At 41.5% G+C, this 22459-nt stretch overlaps 1 protein-coding gene across 1 annotated transcript in view; it reads left to right on the top strand.

Annotated features, from left to right (window-relative positions):
- The window catches only part of SYNE1 (spectrin repeat containing, nuclear envelope 1), a 436861-nt gene that overhangs the window by 312728 nt on the left and 101674 nt on the right, over positions 1–22459 (top strand). The window contains exons 111-120 of the mRNA XM_015426162.1: positions 3189–3344; positions 4836–5006; positions 5166–5299; positions 5810–6014; positions 8036–8218; positions 10413–10559; positions 12248–12402; positions 14852–14999; positions 17161–17255; positions 21316–21550. Of these exons, the coding sequence (XP_015281648.1) occupies positions 3189–3344; positions 4836–5006; positions 5166–5299; positions 5810–6014; positions 8036–8218; positions 10413–10559; positions 12248–12402; positions 14852–14999; positions 17161–17255; positions 21316–21550 (1629 nt within the window). The remainder of the gene's footprint in view (positions 1–3188; positions 3345–4835; positions 5007–5165; positions 5300–5809; positions 6015–8035; positions 8219–10412; positions 10560–12247; positions 12403–14851; positions 15000–17160; positions 17256–21315; positions 21551–22459) is intronic.

The following is a 22459-nucleotide window of genomic DNA, read 5'->3' as shown; positions in this document are numbered from 1 at the left end:
AGTTTCTTACGCTGGGAAGTGGAAGAAATTCTTGTCTTACCTTACCTCGTTGGGATTGCCACTACCACCATCTGACCTGATGGCAATCTTTGGGTTCTTATTGTCTCGTTTAGACCTAGGACTCAGTTGTGCCTCGCTGAAGGTCTATTTAGCCGCAATTTCAGCCAATCACCCAATGATTGACGGTCACTCTGTCTTCTTGCCCAGACCAAGAAGTTTCTTAAAGGTCTGACCCACCTCTTCCCCCCGTCACATGGACCCACGCCAGCTTGGAATCTACCCATGGTGCTTGCGAGGCTCATGGACAAACCATTTGAACCGATGGCTATTTGTAGTCTACAGCTTTTGTCGTGGGAGACAGCCTTTTGAGTCGCGGTTACCTCCACCAGGAGGATGGGCGAGTTATCGGCACTCCACTGTGACCCACCTTATTTGAGTTTTCATCATAATGGGGTCATGTTGGCTCCAGATGTTTCTTTCCTGCCAAAAGTTGTTTCTGAGTTTCACCTGCAAGTGGACGTTGTTCTTCCACTTCCTCAACGGAGGAAGAACGCCATTTTTATTCGTTGGATGTCAAAAGAGCTTTACTCTTTTACCTAAATCGAACACGGCCTTTTCAGAAATCTCCAGCCTTATTTGTCTCTTATGCTCTACCCTCTCAAGGGAAGAAGCTGTCGTCCCAATGTCTATCCAAGTGGATTGTGGGGACTATTAAGTTGTGCTATATGCTCGCCAAGAAGTAGCTCCCGGGTCCGCTACGGGCACACTCTACCCGGGCAGTGACAGCATCTCCAGTCTTCCTGTGAGGTGCGTCGTTGGAAGATATCTGCAATGCAGCTACTTGGGCCATGCCTCACACATTCGTGAGGCATTGTGCCCTCAATGTTCGTCTTCATCAGCATTCAATTATGAGATGAGTGGTGTTGCAGGCAGCGCAGATTTAGGACCTGAGCTCCCTCCTCCAGGTAGGTGGGCATTGCTTGTCAGTCTCCCAGAGGTGTGATGCACAGAGACCACGAAGAAGATGAACAGGTTGCTTACCTATAACTGAGGATCTTCGAGTGGTCATCTGTGCATTCACAGCACCCGCCCTCCTTCCCCTCTGCTTTTGGTCCTTCCTTGCTTTCTTTGGTGACTGAGGGCAGCGGTCAGAAGGAACTGGCAGGATTGTCACGCCCCTCCCTTGGTCATGTGCAGTGGAGCTCGGCACGTGACCGGGGAGCAGGTGCGAAAATTCTTTTTGCTTTCCATTATACCAATTGGCGTCGGTGCAGGCGCACTATATCCCGGAGGTGTGAATGCACAGATGACCACTCAAAGATCCTCAGTTACAGGTAAGCAACCTGGTTTTTTTAGTGGAGAGGTACACTGAATCTCCTACTTGGATGTCCCACTCAGGCACCCTCCCCTTGTCAGCATAAAGTTTGTACTTTTCCTTTGCCCAGTTCAAAGTTTTATGAATGAGTGTCCATTGCCCCTCCAGCTCCTTCCACCAGGTGTTCACATCTCCCGGTGTTCCCGCTGGAGGACCCATTGTTGGAAGGGGGGCACCTTCATAACCATACAACGTCTTAAATGGCGCATCTTACTGGAACTATGGACAGAGTTATTGTAGCTATATTCCGCATAGGGGAGCAGTTCTGCCCAGTCATCTTGTTGATAATTAGTGAAGCAATGCAGAAACTGTTCCACTACTTGATTGACCCGCTCTGGTGAACTTGGTGAACGCCTCCTGGCATTCGTCAGTCTACTCTAGACGGGCCCTGGATTTCGCCCCCTCAGGTCACTTCCCATGATATTCAGTTCAGCAAGCCAATTCAGAAAGAGACCATTGCAGTGGTATTGAAACTTGCAAGAGGTCCAGAAGAATCAACCGGATTTCACTCATCTCTGTTTCTTCTGGTAAAGATCAGTAGTCAGGACAATCAAGACTGTCTTTGTACCAAAACAAGACCAATCACCACATCAAAATGAATGTGTCTCATCCAAGAAAACCTCATTCAAGAAGGCATGGCCACCACTCACACAAAGAGGATATTTGCAACCAGCAGATAATTGTTTAGATTTTGGACGTTCAGGGAGGATTACTTCAGGAGGGATCTAACAACCACTTCCTTCAATGCACTAAACCAAGGTCTAGTGATGAAATCACTATGTATCATTTAAGTTTGACCCCACTAACATTTAGTATATACTCAGGACTTGATACAATTTATTATCCTTGAAGGTCACTTTAAGCCAGACATATTCACGCATATACTCTGTCAAAGCTTTGATCAGTAAAAAAAAAGGAACAGAAATTATTTTACTAGGCTTTTGGACATTACATTGTATCCAGTTGAAATAATACTAAAGCTACAATTCATCCGTTAACCTATGTTGATAGAGATCCAATACTGTTTAAATAGTTGAGGGCGATCTCATTTTCCACAATAAATCAGAAGCCAGAATGGCACTTTAATTGAGTTAGGAGATTGGAAGGATAAAAATGTTTCCATTGCAAATATTTCTGTCTCTAGGAGTATTTCTCTCCTTTGATCTGAAGACAGTTAAAAATTTATATATATATATATTTATTTGAACACTTTGTTGTGGACCTCGGTGATTTGATCATTCCTAATACTGCAAAAGCAGTTAAAACATACTTGATTCATAAAAGTTAAACAAAATGTTAACCATTAAGCTATTTCAAAAATTATTAAGTAGACCTGAAGGAAAGGTTGATTAAACAGAATTAAAAGAACATAGCTAAAGATGACAAAATATAATTAAAATGAAGTCCAATGCACAAAATATGAAATGACAGGTTGGCGCAGTACTGAATTTTTGCTCTTAAAACATTTTCAAGGCAAAACATATATCAGGAATCTTCCTTTTTTCATATGTTTACCATAGCTATGTACTTGTTTCAGCTTCTTTTTTACAAAGTTGAAAAGTGAAAAGAGAAATGAATGGGTGTTATAATATCTAAGACGAATTATGGTTAACATTCACATTATATCTTGAGTTTATCAAATTAATAAAAGGTTGTCATTTTTTAAAAATCACTTTATGTTCTCTTATTTTTGAGATGTGTATACACACACGCAGTAAATTTTGTCCAAAGATAATGTCATTTCATAAATCCTGTGTAAATCTAGAAATATTATATAATGAAAACAAACCATGTTGCAACATACTTCTTTCAGGAGCTGGAAGAACTGATAAAATTGAAGGAGAAAGAAGTTGAAAAAGTAGAACAGAGTGGACTTTTTTTGATACAAAATAAAAAAGAAGCTGTCTCAGTTGTGGTCATGAACACACTTCAAGAACTAAACCATTCATGGGCAAATTTGGACCACATGGTAAGCAGGCATGGCTGCATAAGTGGAGAGGGAATTTTGTGCCACTAGCTGTAAAAGAGGGGAAATTCAGGTAATGTATTTCTAAAAATGCTGTTGAGGAGAAATGAGGGAAGAGGTGGGCAATTTGTTTGTGGCTAGTAATTCATCAGAAGTGGAAATGGTCACTTGACAGGAAACATAACTGAAATGGTAAAGAGCAAAGGAATATATCGGGTTTTTTCGTTTTATACTCCACTTTTTCCACCATGGAGACCCAAAGAAGCTTACAGCATCATTCTCCCTTCCTCCATTTTATCCTCACAACAACCCTGTGAGAGAGAGTTTAGACTGAGAAGAGAATGAGGGGTCATTCAGTGAGTTTCCTGGCAGAGTGGTCCCACAGATATGTTGGTCCCAGACCACTCGAGGTTTTGAAGGTCAATACCAAGACCTTGAACCTGACTCAGTATTCCACTGGAAACCAGTGTAGCTGGCACAGCACTGGTTGAATATCTGCCATCCATGACGTTCCCATCAGGACTCAGACTGCTGCATTTTGGATCAGCTGGAGTTTCTGGGTCAGTCTCAAGGGTAGGCCAGCATAGAGTGAGTTGCAGTAGTCAAGCCTGGAGGTAACTGTCACATGGATTACTGTGGCTAAGAAGCAGTTGCCAAGCTTGGTGAAGATGGAAAAATGTCAGCCTGGCAACGTGCATGACCTGGGCCTCCATAGTTAGGGAGGCATCCGAAATCATGCCCAAACTCTTGATGGATGGTGCCGGTATTAGAGGCGCCCTGTCAAGAGCTGGAAACCTGGATTCCGATCCCAAAGCCCCTCCCCCAGCCACAGAACCTCCTTGCAGGAGGGGGAAAAAAGATGAGAAGAAGGTAGGGCAGAAACAGCACCAAAGCCTCTGAGGAAAACTGAATGTTTCATTGAAAACTTAACTGCCTCTAACCAGTTAGCAAAATTTAAGGTGCGTGTGCTAAGATAGCATGGGGTAAAGGAGTTTGCAGTTTTTTCTCAAGTATTAGGTATATTTGCAATTTTACTTGTAGGGAACTAAGACATTCATAACTTTTAAATTCCATAAATATGTCAAATAGCCATTTTATATCACTAAGTAAGTTACAAATGATGCATTTTATGTTGTTAAAGTGGTAATATTAGTTTAAGTTTGATAGAACAGTAAGTATCACAGATATTTCAATTTTTCCCAAAGTTTTTGTGTTTCCCCCTCCCCCTCCCCCCCCCGAAAAAGAAAAAGAAAACATTTCTGGAAATCTTACATGGTAACCCATAGTAAGCTCTTGTGCACCTGTGAATTGAGTTCCCTAAGTACGCAGCACCTAATTCTGACAGCAGACCACATGTGAACTTTGAAACATGTGAATTGAACCCGTGGCTATCTTAACAAGATGTGTGACAGTCCACCTATTACTGGTGTTAAACATATTACTGGTGTTTGACCCTATACTAATATTGAATATGTTTGGGGGTTTTTTGATCAGGTTAGCCAACTGAAGATATTGTTGCAGTCAATCCTTGATCTGTGGAGCATCCACAAAGCAGCTTATGAAGAACTGAACAGCTACTTGATGGAAGCCAGATATTCCCTGTCACGCTTTCATCTTCTTACAGGTTCTTTGGAAGCAGTAAAAGTCCAAGTAGATAACCTTCAGGTAAAACATGAACATCATCGCTTTTGCTATAGTAAGCCAAATCATGGAATTTATTTTAGTCTTTCAGGAAAGCTGTTCTATTGCTATTTATGGCCTTTCAAATAAGAATTAAAATGTGTCTTACTCTTGTTTTGTGTTTAATTCCTCCTGCACACATAGAACTTGCAAGATGAATTGGAAAAACAAGAGCATAGCCTACAGAAATTTGGATCCGTGACTAATCAGTTGCTGAAAGAGTGCCATTCACCTGTTACAGAAACGCTTAACAGCACTTTGAAAGAAGTAAACATGAGGTACGAAACTAATTCCAAGTGTTTTTAAGTCAAATCTATAACAAAAACCTACCTCATTCTACTACTGTGGTAGTATGAATGGATAGGATTGGTCCTGTTTTTAATATGCAGTGAAGCTGTCAATAGTTATATTAAAAGTATTTCAAATTAGGAAACTAACACCCAAATCCAATTAAACGAGGATGCTAAGGATGCATATTAATGCACTAGAGCATTCTCAAGTGTAAGATTCAGATGACAACATTTTTTAAAAGCCTAAAACCGCATGGTCATGTTGTACATGCTTGTTTGTTTTTTTGTGGGAGGAAAAGGTAGGCTATGACTGTAAGTGAAATACATACTGGCAAACATTATAATGGTTGATATATTTGGCTCTTTTCCAAACTCTGTGGGTATTAGCCAAATGACATTGTTAGCTGATGCTGCAAAACTAAGCCTAGGCAGTGCTCAAAAGTTCCTGCATAGTCAATTTTCGTGCCAGTTCCTCTCTAATTCATATTTTTCTTCCAGGTGGAACAATCTTTTAGAAGAGATTGCAGAGCAGCTACATTCTAGTAAAGCTCTGCTTCAGCTCTGGCAGAAGTACAGAACCTATTATATGCAGTGCTGTTGCACGGTCCAGCAGTATGAGGATCGAACAAATGAACTTTTGAAGGCTGCATCCAGCAAGGATATTGGTGATGATGAAGTCACTGCTTGGATTCATGACTGCAATGTAAGTGTGGCAGACTTTAAGGCTGTGCTACTCTTGGCATGAAGCTGCAACAAAGTTTTTAATAATAAAATTATTAATACAATTATTATTAATAATAATAATAAATAAATAAAATAAATAAATAATAAAACAGAGATTAATAAAAGCTACTTAAAGCACTGAGGATTTTGGTGATGGAAAGGATAGAGATAGCCGATCCTGATTCCTGGCTGTACTTATCACACCCACTGTTCTCTCTCTAGCTCTCACTACCTGGCATCTCCCATGAAGTTAGATTCAGGAGGGTAGCCAGTTGGTCTGAAGAAGCAGAACAAAGTTTGAGCCCAGTGGCACCTTTAAGACCAATAAAGTTTTATTTAAGGTATAAGCTTTCATGTGCATGCACACTTCTGCACACAAAAGCTTCTGTCTTGAATAAAACTTTGTTGGTCTTAAAGGTGCCAATGGACTCAAACTTTGTTCTATCTGGCATCTCATTGACCACTGAAGCAATTGCTATGAGTGGAGCATGGAGAAGGGCCAGCTCTGCTTTGCAAAGCCCTTCTCCCTGTTCTCTTTTATGACCCCAGTCTCTAAAGAAAATATGAGGGACGCTTTCTTCTATGCCAGAAGGTGAATTTGGGGGTGAGGATGATAAGTCAGTTTCTGAGTTGCTTCTTTCCTCTGTTCTTCCCAAATGTGAGTTGTTGTTGTTGGGGGAGGGGACATACTAGAGACATTGTCCTATCTCTGTAACCCTGGAACTACCCTAAAAAGAGGAAAGAAGGAAATTGCAGCTCTCTCCCCATAGGATACCCATTGGTGGTAGATGAGCTCTCCAGTGTCAGTGGGCAGATTCTCCTATCATTCATTGCAAGGGTGCTCCCAAGGGCAGTGTTTGTTTGTTTTTTCTCTAGAAATGAATTGAAGCAATTCTCAACTACTGGAGAAAGTACACTAGCTCATATAGTCCCCAGGGTAGTAACATCAGAGATGTCTACATGTACCCACTAGCACCCATATGGATTCTTTCATAGAAATTAGACAGATGCAAGTGTGAATATATACATTTTCTATCCAATGTCCATGTACACTCATTTGCATAGTAGCACCTCATATGCAGTAGGCCCAATAGTCTACCACACTTTCAATATTAAAGTGTTATGGTCAATGTGAACCGATCTGGAGTTTAATTATTTTGCATACCATAAAATTCACCTCTCAGAAGCTACCTGGTATACGGTGAACTTGAAGAAAATTAAGCTAGAAAAGTATAGAGAACTTGAAAGAAAGATAATCTGGAAGTGGTACAGAACCCCTGCACAACTGGCATATATGATAAAAGGGATGAAACCTAATTGCTGGCACTGTAACGCAAAAGAAGGGTGGTACTCTCACTTCTGGTGGGAATGCCCAAAGGTGACAGTTTTTTGGGGAATGATACAGGGGAAAGTAGCAGCGCTATGTAAAGTCAACCTGGATATAGATGTAGATTTATTATTTATGGGTGTATTGGGAAACCATAGAATTGAGAAACAACATCAGGATATTTTCAAAGTAATGTTATTAGCAGCACATGCAGTGATTGCATATGGTGGGAAGGAGAACTCAAAATGGACTTTAGAAAAATGGAACGAATATTTATATGAATATATACAATCGGACATATTGGAATGTTTAAAACAAGATAAGATATGGACTGTAAAAATGAAGGAGATAAAAAAGAAATGGTCGGTATACTTTAAATGGGTTTATAAAGGGGAAGCCAACAGGGGTATATTTGAAAAGTTGGAAAGAATGTGCTCGTGGTTGAAAATGTAACGTGAATAACAGATGGTGGCCACCTTAGGGGGAGAAGGATAAAATAGGGGGAAAGAAGTATCAAAAATGTGGAACTAAACTGTAATGTAATAACAATATTGGGATACAATAAACATTATTAAAAAAAGAAGAAGAAGCTACCTGGTACACTGGTCAGTGTGACAGATTTGATTGCTTGCTGCAATTTTGTTCCAAGATTCTAATGATGACATTTTCTACAGGACCTTCTTAAAGGGATGAAGACAGTGAAAGACTCTCTCTTTGTTCTACATGAACTGGGAGAACAGCTGAACCAACAGGTGGACTCTTCTGCCGCAGCAGCTATCCAGTCTGGTCAGCGTTCTTTGAGCCAGAACGTGTCTGCTTTAGAACAGGCTCTCAGCAGGCAGCAGTCTATATTACAGGTAGGAAGACCTTGCTTGGCTCCTGTCACACAATTGTCTTTCCCTCCTATTGCCTTCCTCTAGATGTAACTAATATGTCTTTGGACAGTCCTATCACCAGAGTTAGGACATCATTGCTGTTAATACCACTTGTGCCCAAGTTCGTTTTCACAAAAATAGCATTCTTATCTTTGTTGTAATATTACTTGATAAAACATAAGAGGAGCCCTGCTGGATCAGACCAGTGGTCTATGTAGTCCAGCATCCTGCCTCATACAGAGGCCAACCAGTTCCTCTGGACGGCCAACAACAGGGCAAAGAGGCCAAGGCCTTCCCATGATGTTGCCTCCTGGCTCTGAGATTCAGAGGTTTAGTGCCTCTGAATGTGGTTCCCCTCAGTCACCATGGCCATTAGCCACTGACAGACCTATCTTTCATGAATCTCTCTAATCCCCTTTTAAAGCTGTTTATTCCTGTGGCCATCACTACATCCTCTGGCAGCAAATTCCATATTTTAAAGCAGAAAAGAGCAAGAGTCCGGTAGCACCTTAAAGACTAACAAAATATGTGGCAGAGTATGAGCTTTTGTAAGTCACTGCTCATTTCTTCAGATACCATGTTCAGATACCTGAAGAAGTGAGCAGTGACTCACAAAAGCTCATACTCTGGCCACATATTTTGTTAGTCTTTAAGGTGCTACCGGACTCTTGCTCTTTTCTACTGCTACAGACAGACTAACATGGCTTTACATATTGTATAAAGTTTTATTTCATTTTGTCCGTCCTGAACCTGCTGTTCATCAGCTTCATTGGATGCCTTCTAGTATTTTGAGAGAGGGAGAGAAATTTCTCTTTGTCAACTCTCTCCACCCCTTGCATAATTTTATAAACCTCTATCATGTTGTCTAAACTGAAAAGTCCCAGACTCTTCAGCCTTTCCTCATAGAGAAGGTGCTCCAACCTCCTAATCATCTTGGTTGCCCTCCTCTATACTTCTTCCAGCTCTACAATGTCCTTTTTGAGACATGGTGGTCAGAACTGTACACAGTTTTCCAAATGAGGCCGCACCATAGACCTGTACAGGGGAATTACAATGTCAGCCATTTTATTCTCAATCCCTTTCCTAATATTCTCTAACATAGAGTTTGCCTTTTTCACTGCTGCAGCACACTGGGTTGACACTTTTATTGAGCTAGCCACACGACTACATATCCCAATGTCATTGGTGCCAACATGCACCATGACTGCTGACTACTCCTCAGCACTATCTATCAACTTATCTAGACAGTGCATGATGCCAGCACCAGGCAGGCAAGTCACCATGTGGTTATAGTGACCATATCAGCTGTGTGAAAGGTTTCTTCAGCAACGATGAGGGGCACATTGGTGGTTGACTCAGAATAGTTGGCCTGCCTTGCCCTGACCTGGATAGCCCAGGCAAGCCCGATCCCGTCAGATCATGGAAGCTAAGGCAAGTACTTGGATGGGAGACCTCACTGAAAGACCAGAGGCGGGAGGTGGGGACAGACTTTATTCAGACTCTACTCTGGAGAAATGGGTTCAATTCCGCACTCTTCCACATGAAGCCAGCTGGGTGGCTTTGGGTCAGTCACAGCTATCAGAGCTCTCTCAGCCCCCAAAAATAACTCTAGCTCACTAAAAGAGTTTGAACTTAAGGCTGCCAGACAATCTTTGGATCTCATGGCTATACCACACACACTGCCATAAGATGATGATGATGATGATGATGATGGTAGCACATGCTACTCTTTTGATCATCTTTTTTTGTGGAGCATGTGTTGGATCTTAAGGTTCCATACCACTAACAGTAGAGCCTTCCCCCAGTGTAAAGAGCCTTCCCTTGGCGGAATATGCCTCTTCCATTGGAACTAGTATCATTGGAAGATTTCTTGTGTCTGAAGAAGACTCAACCCTTAGCAGAATGGAACCTTTGGATCCAACCACATCTCTAGCAGAAGGGTTAAAAGTTCTGTTTTCACTGCTATAAGTAAATGTGTTATGTTTCTTCACAATACTAACATGCTGCTTCCAGTGTGGAACAACCTAAGGCAGTAAAAGCAACAGGTGATGTAACTCTGAAGAAAAAGAGAAATGCAACAGATCACTCCATTGTTATACAGTTATTTAAGAAGCAAAGTGTATTAAGAAAGAAACTAATATTGTGTATTTTATTAACCTGTTTCTTTAAACCTAAGGCTGGAGTGCGAGATTATCAGACGTTTTCTAAGAGTTTGGGAGGGCTGGAGGACTGGATAAAGCAAGCTGAAGAAGTACTGAAAGCGCAAGACCCAAGTCATTCATCAGACCTGTCCACAATCCAAAATAGGATGGAAGACCTTAAAGTGAGTAAACAACCCTTTCTATTTACATTCAGAATTCAACTAGTAACTTAAACCATGCTGTAGCAAGTAGATTTAAGATTTTATCCTTACTGGAACATATCTGGGCCAGAAAATAGTGTAAAGCTGCTATCAAGGAAAATTCATATACTCTCTGTGAACTGCTGGAAGAAGAGTGAAAAATAAATATGTCATCTAATGTTTCTTTTGATATTGGGCTCTGTAAGAAGCAAGTTGGTAAATGAAAAATATGTTCAAAAGAAAAATAGTTATATAAAGATATGGACTAACTGTCAGCCAAGTTACTCTCAACAACTCTCTCTTGGCAGTGATAAGTTTATTGAGAGATATGCATGATCCAGAAAGTCACTGTGTTAGAACTAAAGACTTTTCGCAGGTACAAGCTTAATATAGGTAATTCAAATAAAAACCCCTTCCTTCCCCAAGTATACATCACCCATTCATGCCACGCCTAGTGTTGCCATCTCAACCAAGTGAAAGATATACGTCTTGGTTATCTAATGCTCAAACTGGTACCAAAAGTTTCTCAAGGACACCTCATTCTGGGAAAGGGAAAGGAGGTATGACTTGCGAGGAAAGTTATGACTTCTACAAGCAAAGGTCTCACTCTCTCACGTATTCACTCCCACCTCTCCGTAGGAATTCCCTCCTTCCAATAACCATGGCAACCAAAACGAGCAAAGCGAAGCAAGGTTTGACACTAACCTAGGATAACCTAACCCTAAACCCTGGATGATTTATCCTATTTCTTAAATGGTTGAGCTTTTTGTTAGTTAGCCTGCATGTACTTTGGTTCTAAGGCTAGCCTGAACACAAAGGCAGTTTTTTACCCTGAGGATGGGCATCTAACAGCTCTCATTTCTAAATCAGGTAATGAACCAATTAAAATTATGCATGTTTATGTTCAGATGAGAGATTTAAACATTTGTATAAATATCCCATTGAAATCAGCTGCATTGTGCCTTTTGAAATGTGAAAATTTGTACCTAACAATACTGGACAGTTCCAGGTGGTCAGCCGTGGAGATTTCAAGTCAACACTTGGAATAAAAACCTCCCCAGGACTGAAGAGGGATATTGGTTTCTTATCTCATTACATATGCTAACTCTAAATATGTAATACTGGACAGTCTTACTGTTCAACTTGTCAGGAATTATATCTTCAAAACGGAACACTACCAAGATTCAGATATCCATTGAAGTCAGCTGAATACATGGCTTCCTAGTCATCTGACAATATTACTTTTTTTTTTCCTTTCTGTGTCCGAAACTCTTTGCAAAACAGCGTAAGAATGTTGCCATTAATCATGTCCCCTCCTCATCCTGCCCTTCACCACCCTATTTTACAAAGTATGGGGTCATTTGCCAGCATGGCTAGATTTGTAAGCATTATGGGTCAATACAAAGTAACATTTGAAGCACCTACTGGCAAGTTTTGAATCTGGCAAAATATTTAACTGGTTCTTCTAAATGCAAATAAATTGTCTTACAAACGTTATATTTAGTAATTTTTTGCTATTGTGTTGTATAAATCTAAAATTCTGCTTAAAATATGACAGGCATCTTACACAGGAGGAAATCCACAACATAACAAACATGTTGTGGAGAGCGATCCTGCAGTTATTCATCAAAATTGTACTTTTCTACTTATTACTTCTTTATTTCCTGCAGCGCCAAATGTTAAAATTCAGCAGCATGACATCAGACTTGGATCATCTAAATGAGCTGGGGTATAGGCTACCCCTGAACGATAAAGAAATCAAAAGAATCCAAAATTTGAATAGGCATTGGTCCATGATCTCTTCACAATCTACAGAAAGATTCAGGTAAGAGACTTATAAATGACCACACTTAGGCAGAATGGTGCTTTAATATATTGCAATTTTTACATTCTAACCTTGTTTTTTCAATCACTTTTAAACTCCTATAGGGCTTAGAGAGATGTAACAGTTTATTGAACTCAGTCTTCTGCCAAAAGATCGAACTCTCTGTACATTTGCCCCACTGTAGATTAACTCAGGAACAAAAAATAAGGATAAACAAAGAGAATGATGCCAAAGACTACAGCCAAATTAAAGCCCCACTGGTGGACCTCCTGATGTCACCTGGGTTTTGGCCACTGTTTGACACAGAGTGTTGGATTTGATGGGCTGTTGTCCTGATCCAGCACAGCTTCTCTTATGTTCAATGAAACGATCTCTGAAATCTAAAATTCTGCTTAAAATATGACAGGCATCTTACACAGGAGGAAATCCACAACATAACAAACATGTTGTGGAGAGCGATCCTGCAGTTATTCATCAAAATTGTACTTTTCTACTTATTACTTCTTTATTTCCTGCAGCGCCAAATGTTAAAATTCAGCAGCATGACATCAGACTTGGATCATCTAAATGAGCTGGGGTATAGGCTACCCCTGAACGATAAAGAAATCAAAAGAATCCAAAATTTGAATAGGCATTGGTCCATGATCTCTTCACAATCTACAGAAAGATTCAGGTAAGAGACTTACAAATGACCACACTTAGGCAGAATGGTGCTTTAATATATTGCAATTTTTACATTCTAACCTTGTTTTTTGAATCACTTTTAAACTCCTGTAGGGCTTAGAGAGATGTAACAGTTTATCGAACTCAGTCTTCTGCCAAAAGATCGAATTCTCTGTACATTTGCCCCACTGTAGATTAACTCAGGAACAAAAAATAAGGATAAACAAAGAGAATGATGCCAAAGACTACAGCCAAATTAAAGCCCCACTGGTGGACCTCCTGATGTCACCTGGGTTTTGGCCACTGTTTGACACAGAGTGTTGGATTTGATGGGCTGTTGTCCTGATCCAGCACAGCTTCTCTTATGTTCAATGAAACGATCTCTGTGACTCAAAGCAAGCACTGTAAACTACATGTAAGACACCAGACCAGAAAGTTAAGCAATGGAAGCCAGGCACATTATTCTTCTCAGCAACAGGGTAGCTTGCTAGAAGATGAACCTGCTGGCCTGAGAGCTACCATTGAGAATGGGCATGGGCAGTATTGCAGTAGAAAAGAGAAAGAGTCCAGTAGCACCTTAGACTAACAAAATTTGTTAGTGGCAGGGCATGAGCTTTTGTGGGTCACTGCTCACATCTTCAGATACAGCTAAAATGTAAGTCCATCTGTACTTATATCTTGGAGAGTAGAGTGATTTCAGATGCTGAAAGACATTAGCAGGCAAATTACAATAGCAGGCATGATTGGATTAGGTATGATGTACAGAAGGGTAGTAGGTGTGGAGAAATCAGCATTGGTAATGAGACAGGAAACCTAGGTCTCGATTAAGTCCAGGTGGATGTGTTGTCTTGAGCTTCATTATCAGTTGCAATTCAGCATTCTCTCTTTCTAATCTCCCTTTGAAATTCCTTTGTAAGAGAACTGCAGTTACTGATTCCTCAGATGTTAGGTGACTCACAGGGCCAACAGAGTTACACCTGCTCATATAAAGCTTCTAACTCTGTCCCTGTTCCTCAGCTTTAGATGCCTGTCCCCACTTACCCTGTTGTCTGCCTACCAGCTTCCCAGCTCAACTGTCTGCATGCCTCCAGCCATGACATTACATACTACAGAAAAAAGAAAACTAACACCAAACCTAAGTCAACACTTAAGTGGCAAGCCAGTCTTGTGCAGGAGATATTCCTTCATACTCCCGTATATAGTGATTAGTTATACTTTCAACTTTAAATGAAACCTATACTGAGAGCGTACCAACAGATAGACCTATACTGAGAGCGTCTTCATCAGATAGACGTCTGCACAACCATCCTCCAGCATTCTCACCTGTGATGCTGAAGAAGGAAAGTTTATTACCCACTTAGGCAACTACTGATCATCAGTTTAAAATGCATATTTAATTAATTGCCTGTTGTTTTCCTGTAATTACAGTAAAAACATTTCTGCTGTAACTGCATAAATGAATCCCTTCATTTGTTGAAATATAGTAACCTGAAAAATTAATTTTTCCAAAATGAAGTTAGCTGTGGCTTTCTGTTTATGAAATAAAGGCACATTTCAAATGAAGAAAACATACTTTGCTAACATGCAAACTAAGGAAATAGGCAAACAAAAGTGTATGTTTTTATATCTGTGGGTTGTTTTAAATTCATTTTTATCTATGTCTTCCCATGATGGAGAAGTCAATAATGTTTTTAAAGCCAGAATTGAAATGGCTCCCTTAGGAAACCCTGTAAATTTGTTTTAGCAAACCTAGAGGCGTTACTGAATCATTCTTTCATATTTGCAGTAAGCTACAGTCCTTCATGCTGCAGCAACAGACCTTCCTAGAAAAATGTGAGACTTGGATGGATTTTTTGGTTCAGACTGAGCAGAAACTGGCCGTGGAGATTTCAGGAAGCTACCAGCTTCTTTTGGAACAGCAGAGGGCACATGAGGCAAGTTGTAATGAAAGACTGTGGCCTTGAAACTATACTGAAATAGTTGTTTCCAGTGTTACTTTGATCTGTCGGCCCCTTCCTTTGCTTATTAATGGTGTAACATGAAATCAGAAAATGCATAGATGTTAACTGTGGCAATTTCTGCACAGCCACACTAATAGTAATGTATTAATATAATAATGTCCATTTGTAACCAGGGATTATTTCAAGATGGGTTGCTGTGTCAGTCTGTCTGTAGCATTAGAAAAGGGTGAGAGTCTAGCAGCACGTTAAAGACTAACAAAATTTGTGGTAGGGTAGGAGCTTTCGTGATTCACTTCAGAAACACAATTCAAATAAGTAGATTACATATGAAAGAAAAGGTTGTGGTGGAAAGTAAGTTGTAAACTAGAACATTTTTTGAAGGAAAAAAGGCACATATCTGCCCAATTTGGAGATGAATTTCTACAGTGTAAGGGTGTGTGTAGTTGTGGGGGGGGGGTTTAAATTCATAACTGGTATCTGTTTATTTTAAATATTACTTTGTCAAATGGCAATTTCCACAGTATGTTTTGCTCAGCTCACTGCTGTCCCCTTAGTGCATCAGAACTATATAAAAGTTATTCACAGATTGTGAGTGATATCCACTGCTGGGATCTGATAAAGGAACTACAACAGGACTGATGGGCCTGTTCTGATGTCGATTTATTTTTTAATATATTTTTTATTTTAAAATGTTATACCCGGCCTTTCTGCCCTCATCAGGGCCACCAAGGCATCTAACAGGTTAAAAGCATACCTAATAAAAATATGCCTTCTCAATCTTTAAAGGCAAACAAAAGCACATCATTAAAACCAAAGGTAAAATACAAAAACATAAAAACAGTAATTAAAATATAGGGCAGGAAGGAGGGATCACTGAGGGGATACCAGATGAAATAAGTTTTCACCTCTTGGTAGAAGACAGCAACAGAAGGGAACAATGGCTGCATGTTTTCTTGCCAGTATGTTTGGAGTAACCCTTGGGCTCTCCTCTCCCATTCTTATCACTACAGGAAAGCAGGATATCCTGGGTTATATGAATATAGGATCTTTTATGATTCTGGAAGATTTTCCTGTTTAAAGAGAGGTGGTGGTGGAAAGTGCCATCAAGTCACTTATGGCGACCTTGTAGGGTTTTCAAGGCGAGAGACATTCAGAAGGAGTTTGCCATTGCCTACCTCGGCATAGTAACCCTGGACTACCTTGGCAGCCTCCTATCCACATGCTAACCAGCCTGTCAGCTAACTACAGTGAATAAAGCTTATTGCCACTAGAGGGCTCTGAGGAAGAGACTGTAAACATCCCTATCAATGTTCATCCATAACACATCCATAACACATACAGAGTTGCTAAATACTTTCAGGTTTTTCCTAGTATTTCTTGTAAAAGTCTCTCCCCCCCCCCCCATGTATAAACGTTACCAAGTTTAAACTTAACCAAAAAACCCTCAAAATACCATATCAAATGCATTTGTACCTTGCTGTTTGCTATATATATGAAGCATAGTTTATCATTAACAATAATAATATGTTGATGCTGTCTAACTTCAAAAGCATAGAATCAAGGTCAGAAGAGCCGCAAAAAGCAGTGGATTTTTATCCTAGTTTCTTAATTCATCATTTGATTTTTGTATAACTGCACTCTAGGTTGGTTGTACCTATATCCTGTCACTTTTTGAGACATTCCCACAATACTTCTAGGGCCAGTTTGGTGTGGTGGTCAAGTGTGCGGACTCTAATCTGGGAGAACCAGGTTTGTGTCCCCACTCCTCCACTTGCACCTGGCTAGATGGCCTTGGGCAAGCCGTAGCTCTGATAAGAGCTGTTCTTGAAAAAGAGCAGTTTCTGTCAAGAGCTCTCTCAGCCCCACCTACCTCACAGGGGTGTCTGTTGTGGGGAGGGGAAGGGAAAGGAGTTTGTAAGCCGCTCTGAGACTCCCTTGGGTAGTGAAGGGCGGGGTATAAATCCAATCTCTTCTTCTTCTTCTAATTATTTCTCAAGAAAGCAACATTTTGCATCAAACACACTTTGGAGTAGAATGATATTATGAGTGTATTGCATGTCATTTCTTTTGGAGTTCAGACTTTCAGTGTTTTCGAACTTATCTTATAGTAACTTGTTAACTTTTTATGCACTAGCTATTCCAGACAGAGATGTTTAGTCGCCAGCAGATCTTACATTCCATCATTGCGGATGGTCAACATCTTCTTGAGCAAGGACAGGTGGATGACAGGTAGGGATATGGAGAACTGTGCTATTTTCCATGGTCATTTCTGTGATTTCAGATATCCACAAAAATTCTTCAAAGTACCTCAATGCATCCTTGCTTTTCTGAAAAATTTCTATGTATGTGTATGTTTAACAGAAAGAAAATTTGTGGAGTCAGATGCAATATGCAGTGACAGATAGAGGATCAGCAGATGTATTTTGTCATTTTACATGCATCACAATTTCCACTCCATTTTGCTGCTCAGGAGTTTGTTTCCACCCAGATTGTTTTTGTTTTCTTGTTTAAAAATAAGTTGGATGAAATAAAATACAATAAAAAAATTGTCTAGGATAGTTGTCTGCAGCAGCATAATTTCAGTATCCTCATAAGAATTGAGATCTGGCAGACGATAGATCAAGCAACTTCAGTGCCCGGTTTTCATTCTTATTTCAATTTGAATGTAACCATTTCCAGTGGTTACACAAATTCCAGAATAAATAGATGTCCTCAGACTTTTTTCCCCCACCTCCCAGGTGAGCAGCAGAGGGCAGTAGATCTGGTTTCCCAATTTAAAATCGAAGATTGAATGTGCAGGGAGAGTACAGCCACAGCCTCAGAAGAGGTCTGGGAAGGAGGATGATAATGACAGCAGACAGCTTCTCATTTGACATATGGCACTAGCTGACATCCAGCTTCTTCACTTACCACTTCCTGTAAAGTCTAGCTTCTGCATGGCAAGATACTTATCTGCCTGAGATGACTTCCAGTGTGTAGCAGCAGCAGGCTAAACAAACAAAAGTTTGACTTATTTTCAAGGGTTCTCTTACTGAAACAATGAAAAAAGGAGGGCCCATTTTTCACAGTTGCTCAAAGTGTTCATCAAAACTATCCCCTCCTCCAACTGAGACTTCGTAGTCAGAACTGCAGGACATTCTTTCTGTCAAGATTCTAGCTGTTCTGTCCTCTGTCTCAATGGTAGAAGGTATCCAGAAGTGGGTTCTGCCTTCCACTCTCTCCCTAGGCAGGGCTATGCAAATTATTTCTGCATTGCTTCCACATCCAGCTAGAGTGTGAACCCCCATTCATGCCCTGCCTGGCTCTGCCTCAGACAAACTTCCACAACTCTTCAAAAGTGAAAGCAGCCTAGAGAGCAAGGGCAAGACAAAGAAAGCATTTAGGCTTATTGAGTAGTGTAGGTTGATGCCAAAACACTCCAAAAAGACTTCAGGCATGACAGCTGCCTGCCCTGGTGCCTCTCCAGCACATTCAAGGGAACACCTGGAACTCTGGCAGATATCTTGTCTGCACTGGCTCCCCACATCATGGGTGTTAGTCAAATTGCTTTGATTTATAATTGTGGAGAATATGAATATTAAAAAGCAATAGGCATTAAATATAGGATCAGACCTGTGTATATTGGAGTCCCACTTATCCAAATCCCAAAAATAGACACTGAGACTAGATCTTAAAAAGCAGTGATTTATTTTACTAAAGAATTATCACACATACAAGAATAAAATCAAGCGTTCACACACACAATACAGAACTAAGAAAGCAGAGGTGATTGATAGCTGATAGAGGAGTCAGTTATGGGGTGATACTACCTGTCCAGACATGCAGAGGTCCATGAAGAAAGGATTATGGCCTAAACCTAGAGGTTTAGGGGTGGATTGCCAGTTGGCATCAGGGCAGAGGCACACAGTTTGAGGCCATGAGCTTGAACAGTTATAGACATTGGAAAGCAAGGCAGACCAATGGAAGGCCTTGGGCGCTAGTCTCAGGTGAGAACAATAGATTACCTGGACCTATGATGAGTCCCAGGGGTGTGTGGCATCAGGATGGGCAAGGCCTGGATGTGACCAATGAAGTTCTAGAGAGGCAGAGTCAAGCTTAACAATAGCCTTGATTAAATCTGCCAGGTGCTAGGTGGCTAGTTGAATGGTTTTTCTGACCACTAATGGTCCTGCCAAGGCAGTTGAATAGGTTCCCAGATACAGACAAAAGATGGGAGATGGGTACCTGATTAGATTGCTAAACATTTGAATGATTGATTGGTTTATCTCAGTATCCTGAGGGACGGAGCAAGGAAGGACAAAGAATTCACAAATAGACACGGGACCACACAAAAGGGCTGGGTGAGGTACTAGAGAGAAGAGGACCATTTGCCAGGTGGCCTCTGAATAGCCTTTAGAAATGTGGCAACATGGGAATGGGTGGCACCCCAACAGCCAAAAGAGCCCACCAGGATCTTCCCCCCCCACTGAGGCCTTGGCTGAGATGGGAGTCTTTCAAATCATTACCTGCTCCACCTTAATGGCCGCAGATGAGGAGCCAGTGGAGCACAAGGGAGCCGCTTTCAGTTCTAGTGGGTAAGACTCCTCCAGTGCAATTCTGGCAGGCATGAGCATATCCTTCAGAGCTCATAGTTATTGGTGGGAACAAAACATCCTATGCAGAAGGTAACCAGCAAAGAGATGGGAGGTACAAAGACCCCAGGGTTCTGGATCCTTCTTTTTCTCCCCCCCCCCGAGGATTTTTGATGGGACATCCCTGCACCCCAATATTTGCTCCTAGTTCACCAACAAGGTAATTAAAGATGTCCAAGAGGGGCTTCTGAAGAACAAGAAGGAAAAATGAAAGTGCAGACACCGAGGCTGCTCCATGTCATTATCCTCATCATCTCCCTCCCCTAAACCCTTCAGAAGGTCCAGGAGGAGCTATAGATCTCATTGTAGACTTTCTTCAGAGGAGGCTGGCTCCTGTTCTCCCGACCCCTGGCATACGTCCAGGAGTGAGACTCAAGAAGCTCCTCCAGCACAGAAAGGCGTGACCGCCGCCCCATGGCTCATGTGTAGCTCCACATTGCCCCCTCTGGCAATTCAGATTGTACTCTCTCAGAATCTAACTTGGTGCAGTCTGATAGAAAGGAAGGGGAGCGGCCAAGAAAGGAGGACTCTAGCTCAGTCTCTACCAGGCTTTTCCAACAGGAGGATTTTCCTTGTCTCCTAACAAAGGTAACAGCAGGACTGAAATTTTCCACTGAGTTGCTGCCCCTGACTGCACAATCTGCTTCTAACAAGGAGGATTTCAGGAATTTTCACCAACCCACACAAACCCAATCTACTATGCTTTTCCTAGACTCCTTTGAAGAAACTCTCAGAGGTGAATGTACTTGGAGGTGGCAAGAGCCTGCATTCCATGGCCAAGAACCTCAATCCTCTCCCGACTGCCACCATGAATATTCTGCAGGTTCCCCTGGTAGATGACCAAGTACCAGCCCTTCTTTCAGGGGCAGTGCTCTCCAAAAACATGCAGGTTCCCCTGGTAGATGACCAAGTACAATCCCCTCAAGGACCCTGCAGACAGAAAGAATGAGCTCTCCCTTAAGAAGGGTCTAGCCAGGAGAGCCAGATCATCAGATTTCTCTCCGCTAGAGCAGTGATTCATGATCTCATGCCTCAGCATAGTTCCATGGGCCAGGCTGCACTCAGGCCCACTACAGTGCCTCCTCCTGCCTCAACAGGCCAGCATCCTACACCACAGTCACATACCACAGCTCATACCTGTGCTGAACAAGAAGGGACAACATCCCAGAAAGAATTACTTTCCTTGAACCTCCCCGGATGCAAATAAGTGTAGGTGCCAGCCTACAGGGCTTGAGAGCCTACTGTTAACTCCTTTGGGTGCAGGGCAAGTGAAACCATTCTGAATCCAGGCACAGCATAAACTGGATGGAGATCAGAGCCATCTGAATGGCATTACTGGCTTTTCAACCACAGGCAGAGGGGTCTCACCTTCTAATCCGCACAGACAACACCACAGCCAAGGCCCATGTAAATCAGCAAGGAGGGACCAGACTAAGTCCTTCTTCTGCTTTTCTGGGCAGAGACCCACACAACATCCCTACCAGCCCAGTACCTCCAAAGGATCTATAACCTAAAAGTGGACTGGCTCAGCCACCAAGATGTGGATCCTGAACCCCACATCATCAGTTTGTGGAAACCAGAGCCTTTTGAATTCAGTTTGTTGGTCCAAGTTCATGGGGTGATTTCAATATCTTTCATCTTGTTTTCTTTTCTTGCAGGGATGAGTTTAATCTGAAACTGACTCTGCTCAGTAACCAGTGGCAGGGAGTGATTCGCAGAGCCCAGCAGCGGAGGGGTATCATTGACAGTCAGATCCACCAATGGCAACGCTACAGAGAAATGGCTGAGAAATTGTGCAAATGGCTAGTGGAAGTATCTTGTCAGACTGTGTGTGAGCTAGGCAAAGTTCCCATTCCACTGCAGCAAGCTAGAGCTCTGTTGGACGAAATGCAGGTAATCGTAGCAAACCATCTGAATAAATGAATGTTTTATCCGTTTTATTAAAGCAATGTTTTGTTAATTTTATCGTGCTGGGATTCACTGCAGTTGCTGAAATGGATAAAAGCTTAAATACTAGAAAAGGTTGCTTTAATGCACCAGTAGTAGCAACTGTTGACATCTGCAGCATAACATCTGATAATGAGGAATATCTGGCTGTGTCCCATGATCCATAGTTAATTGCTGTTTATTTCTCAGATTTCTTATAAAGCTGTTATTCCAGGTTTCAAGTACGTTTGTTCTTTAGACCGCTTCACAGCTAAAACATTAGGCAACCCTTGAATTTTCATAGAGCTTACTGCTGAATTAAAATGTAAACTTCAGATAGGCTAAACATTGCAGATACGGAATGTACAGTGCCATCTCAAGAACACTTTCCTAGGAGTAAACCTATTAAATAGATCTCACTAGGATTCTGAGTAGACCTGCTTAGGATTGCTCTTGTAATGCTATGAACTTGTAGTAACTAGAAGAAAAGAACTTCAAAGGAAGAGAGAGAGTCTTTCCTGCAGGTATGCTGATAAAGTAGAAAGAGAAGGCTGTGACCGCCTGTTGCTGAGGAGAAGGGGAAGGGAAATATCAAGCATGGTGTTCTCTTTACAGTTCCCAGCCTTCTGAATGAGTGACAGCAGTATAGGGTGGTGTGGTGGTTTTTTTGTTATAATAGAGGTACCTGACATGGAAGCCTTACCACAGTTAAGTATTTAGTGGTCCCGATCAGTACTGAATGGGAGATCAGTTGGAGTCCTATGTAAGCTCCTTTGCACTTTCTTCACAAAAGTTTTGGTAAAGGTATGATAGAAACAGAGGTCATTTCGGGGGGGATCGTGGGGGATCGCAGTTCCCCCGGGTGAGGTACGGGGG

Source organism: Gekko japonicus, unplaced genomic scaffold, assembly GCF_001447785.1.
Source record: "Gekko japonicus isolate JY-2015 unplaced genomic scaffold, Gekko_japonicus_V1.1 scaffold223, whole genome shotgun sequence".
In the NCBI taxonomy this organism is placed as follows: domain Eukaryota; kingdom Metazoa; phylum Chordata; class Lepidosauria; order Squamata; family Gekkonidae; genus Gekko; species Gekko japonicus.
Note: the sequence above shows the minus strand (reverse complement) of the source record. Positions and strands in the feature narration are given on the sequence as shown.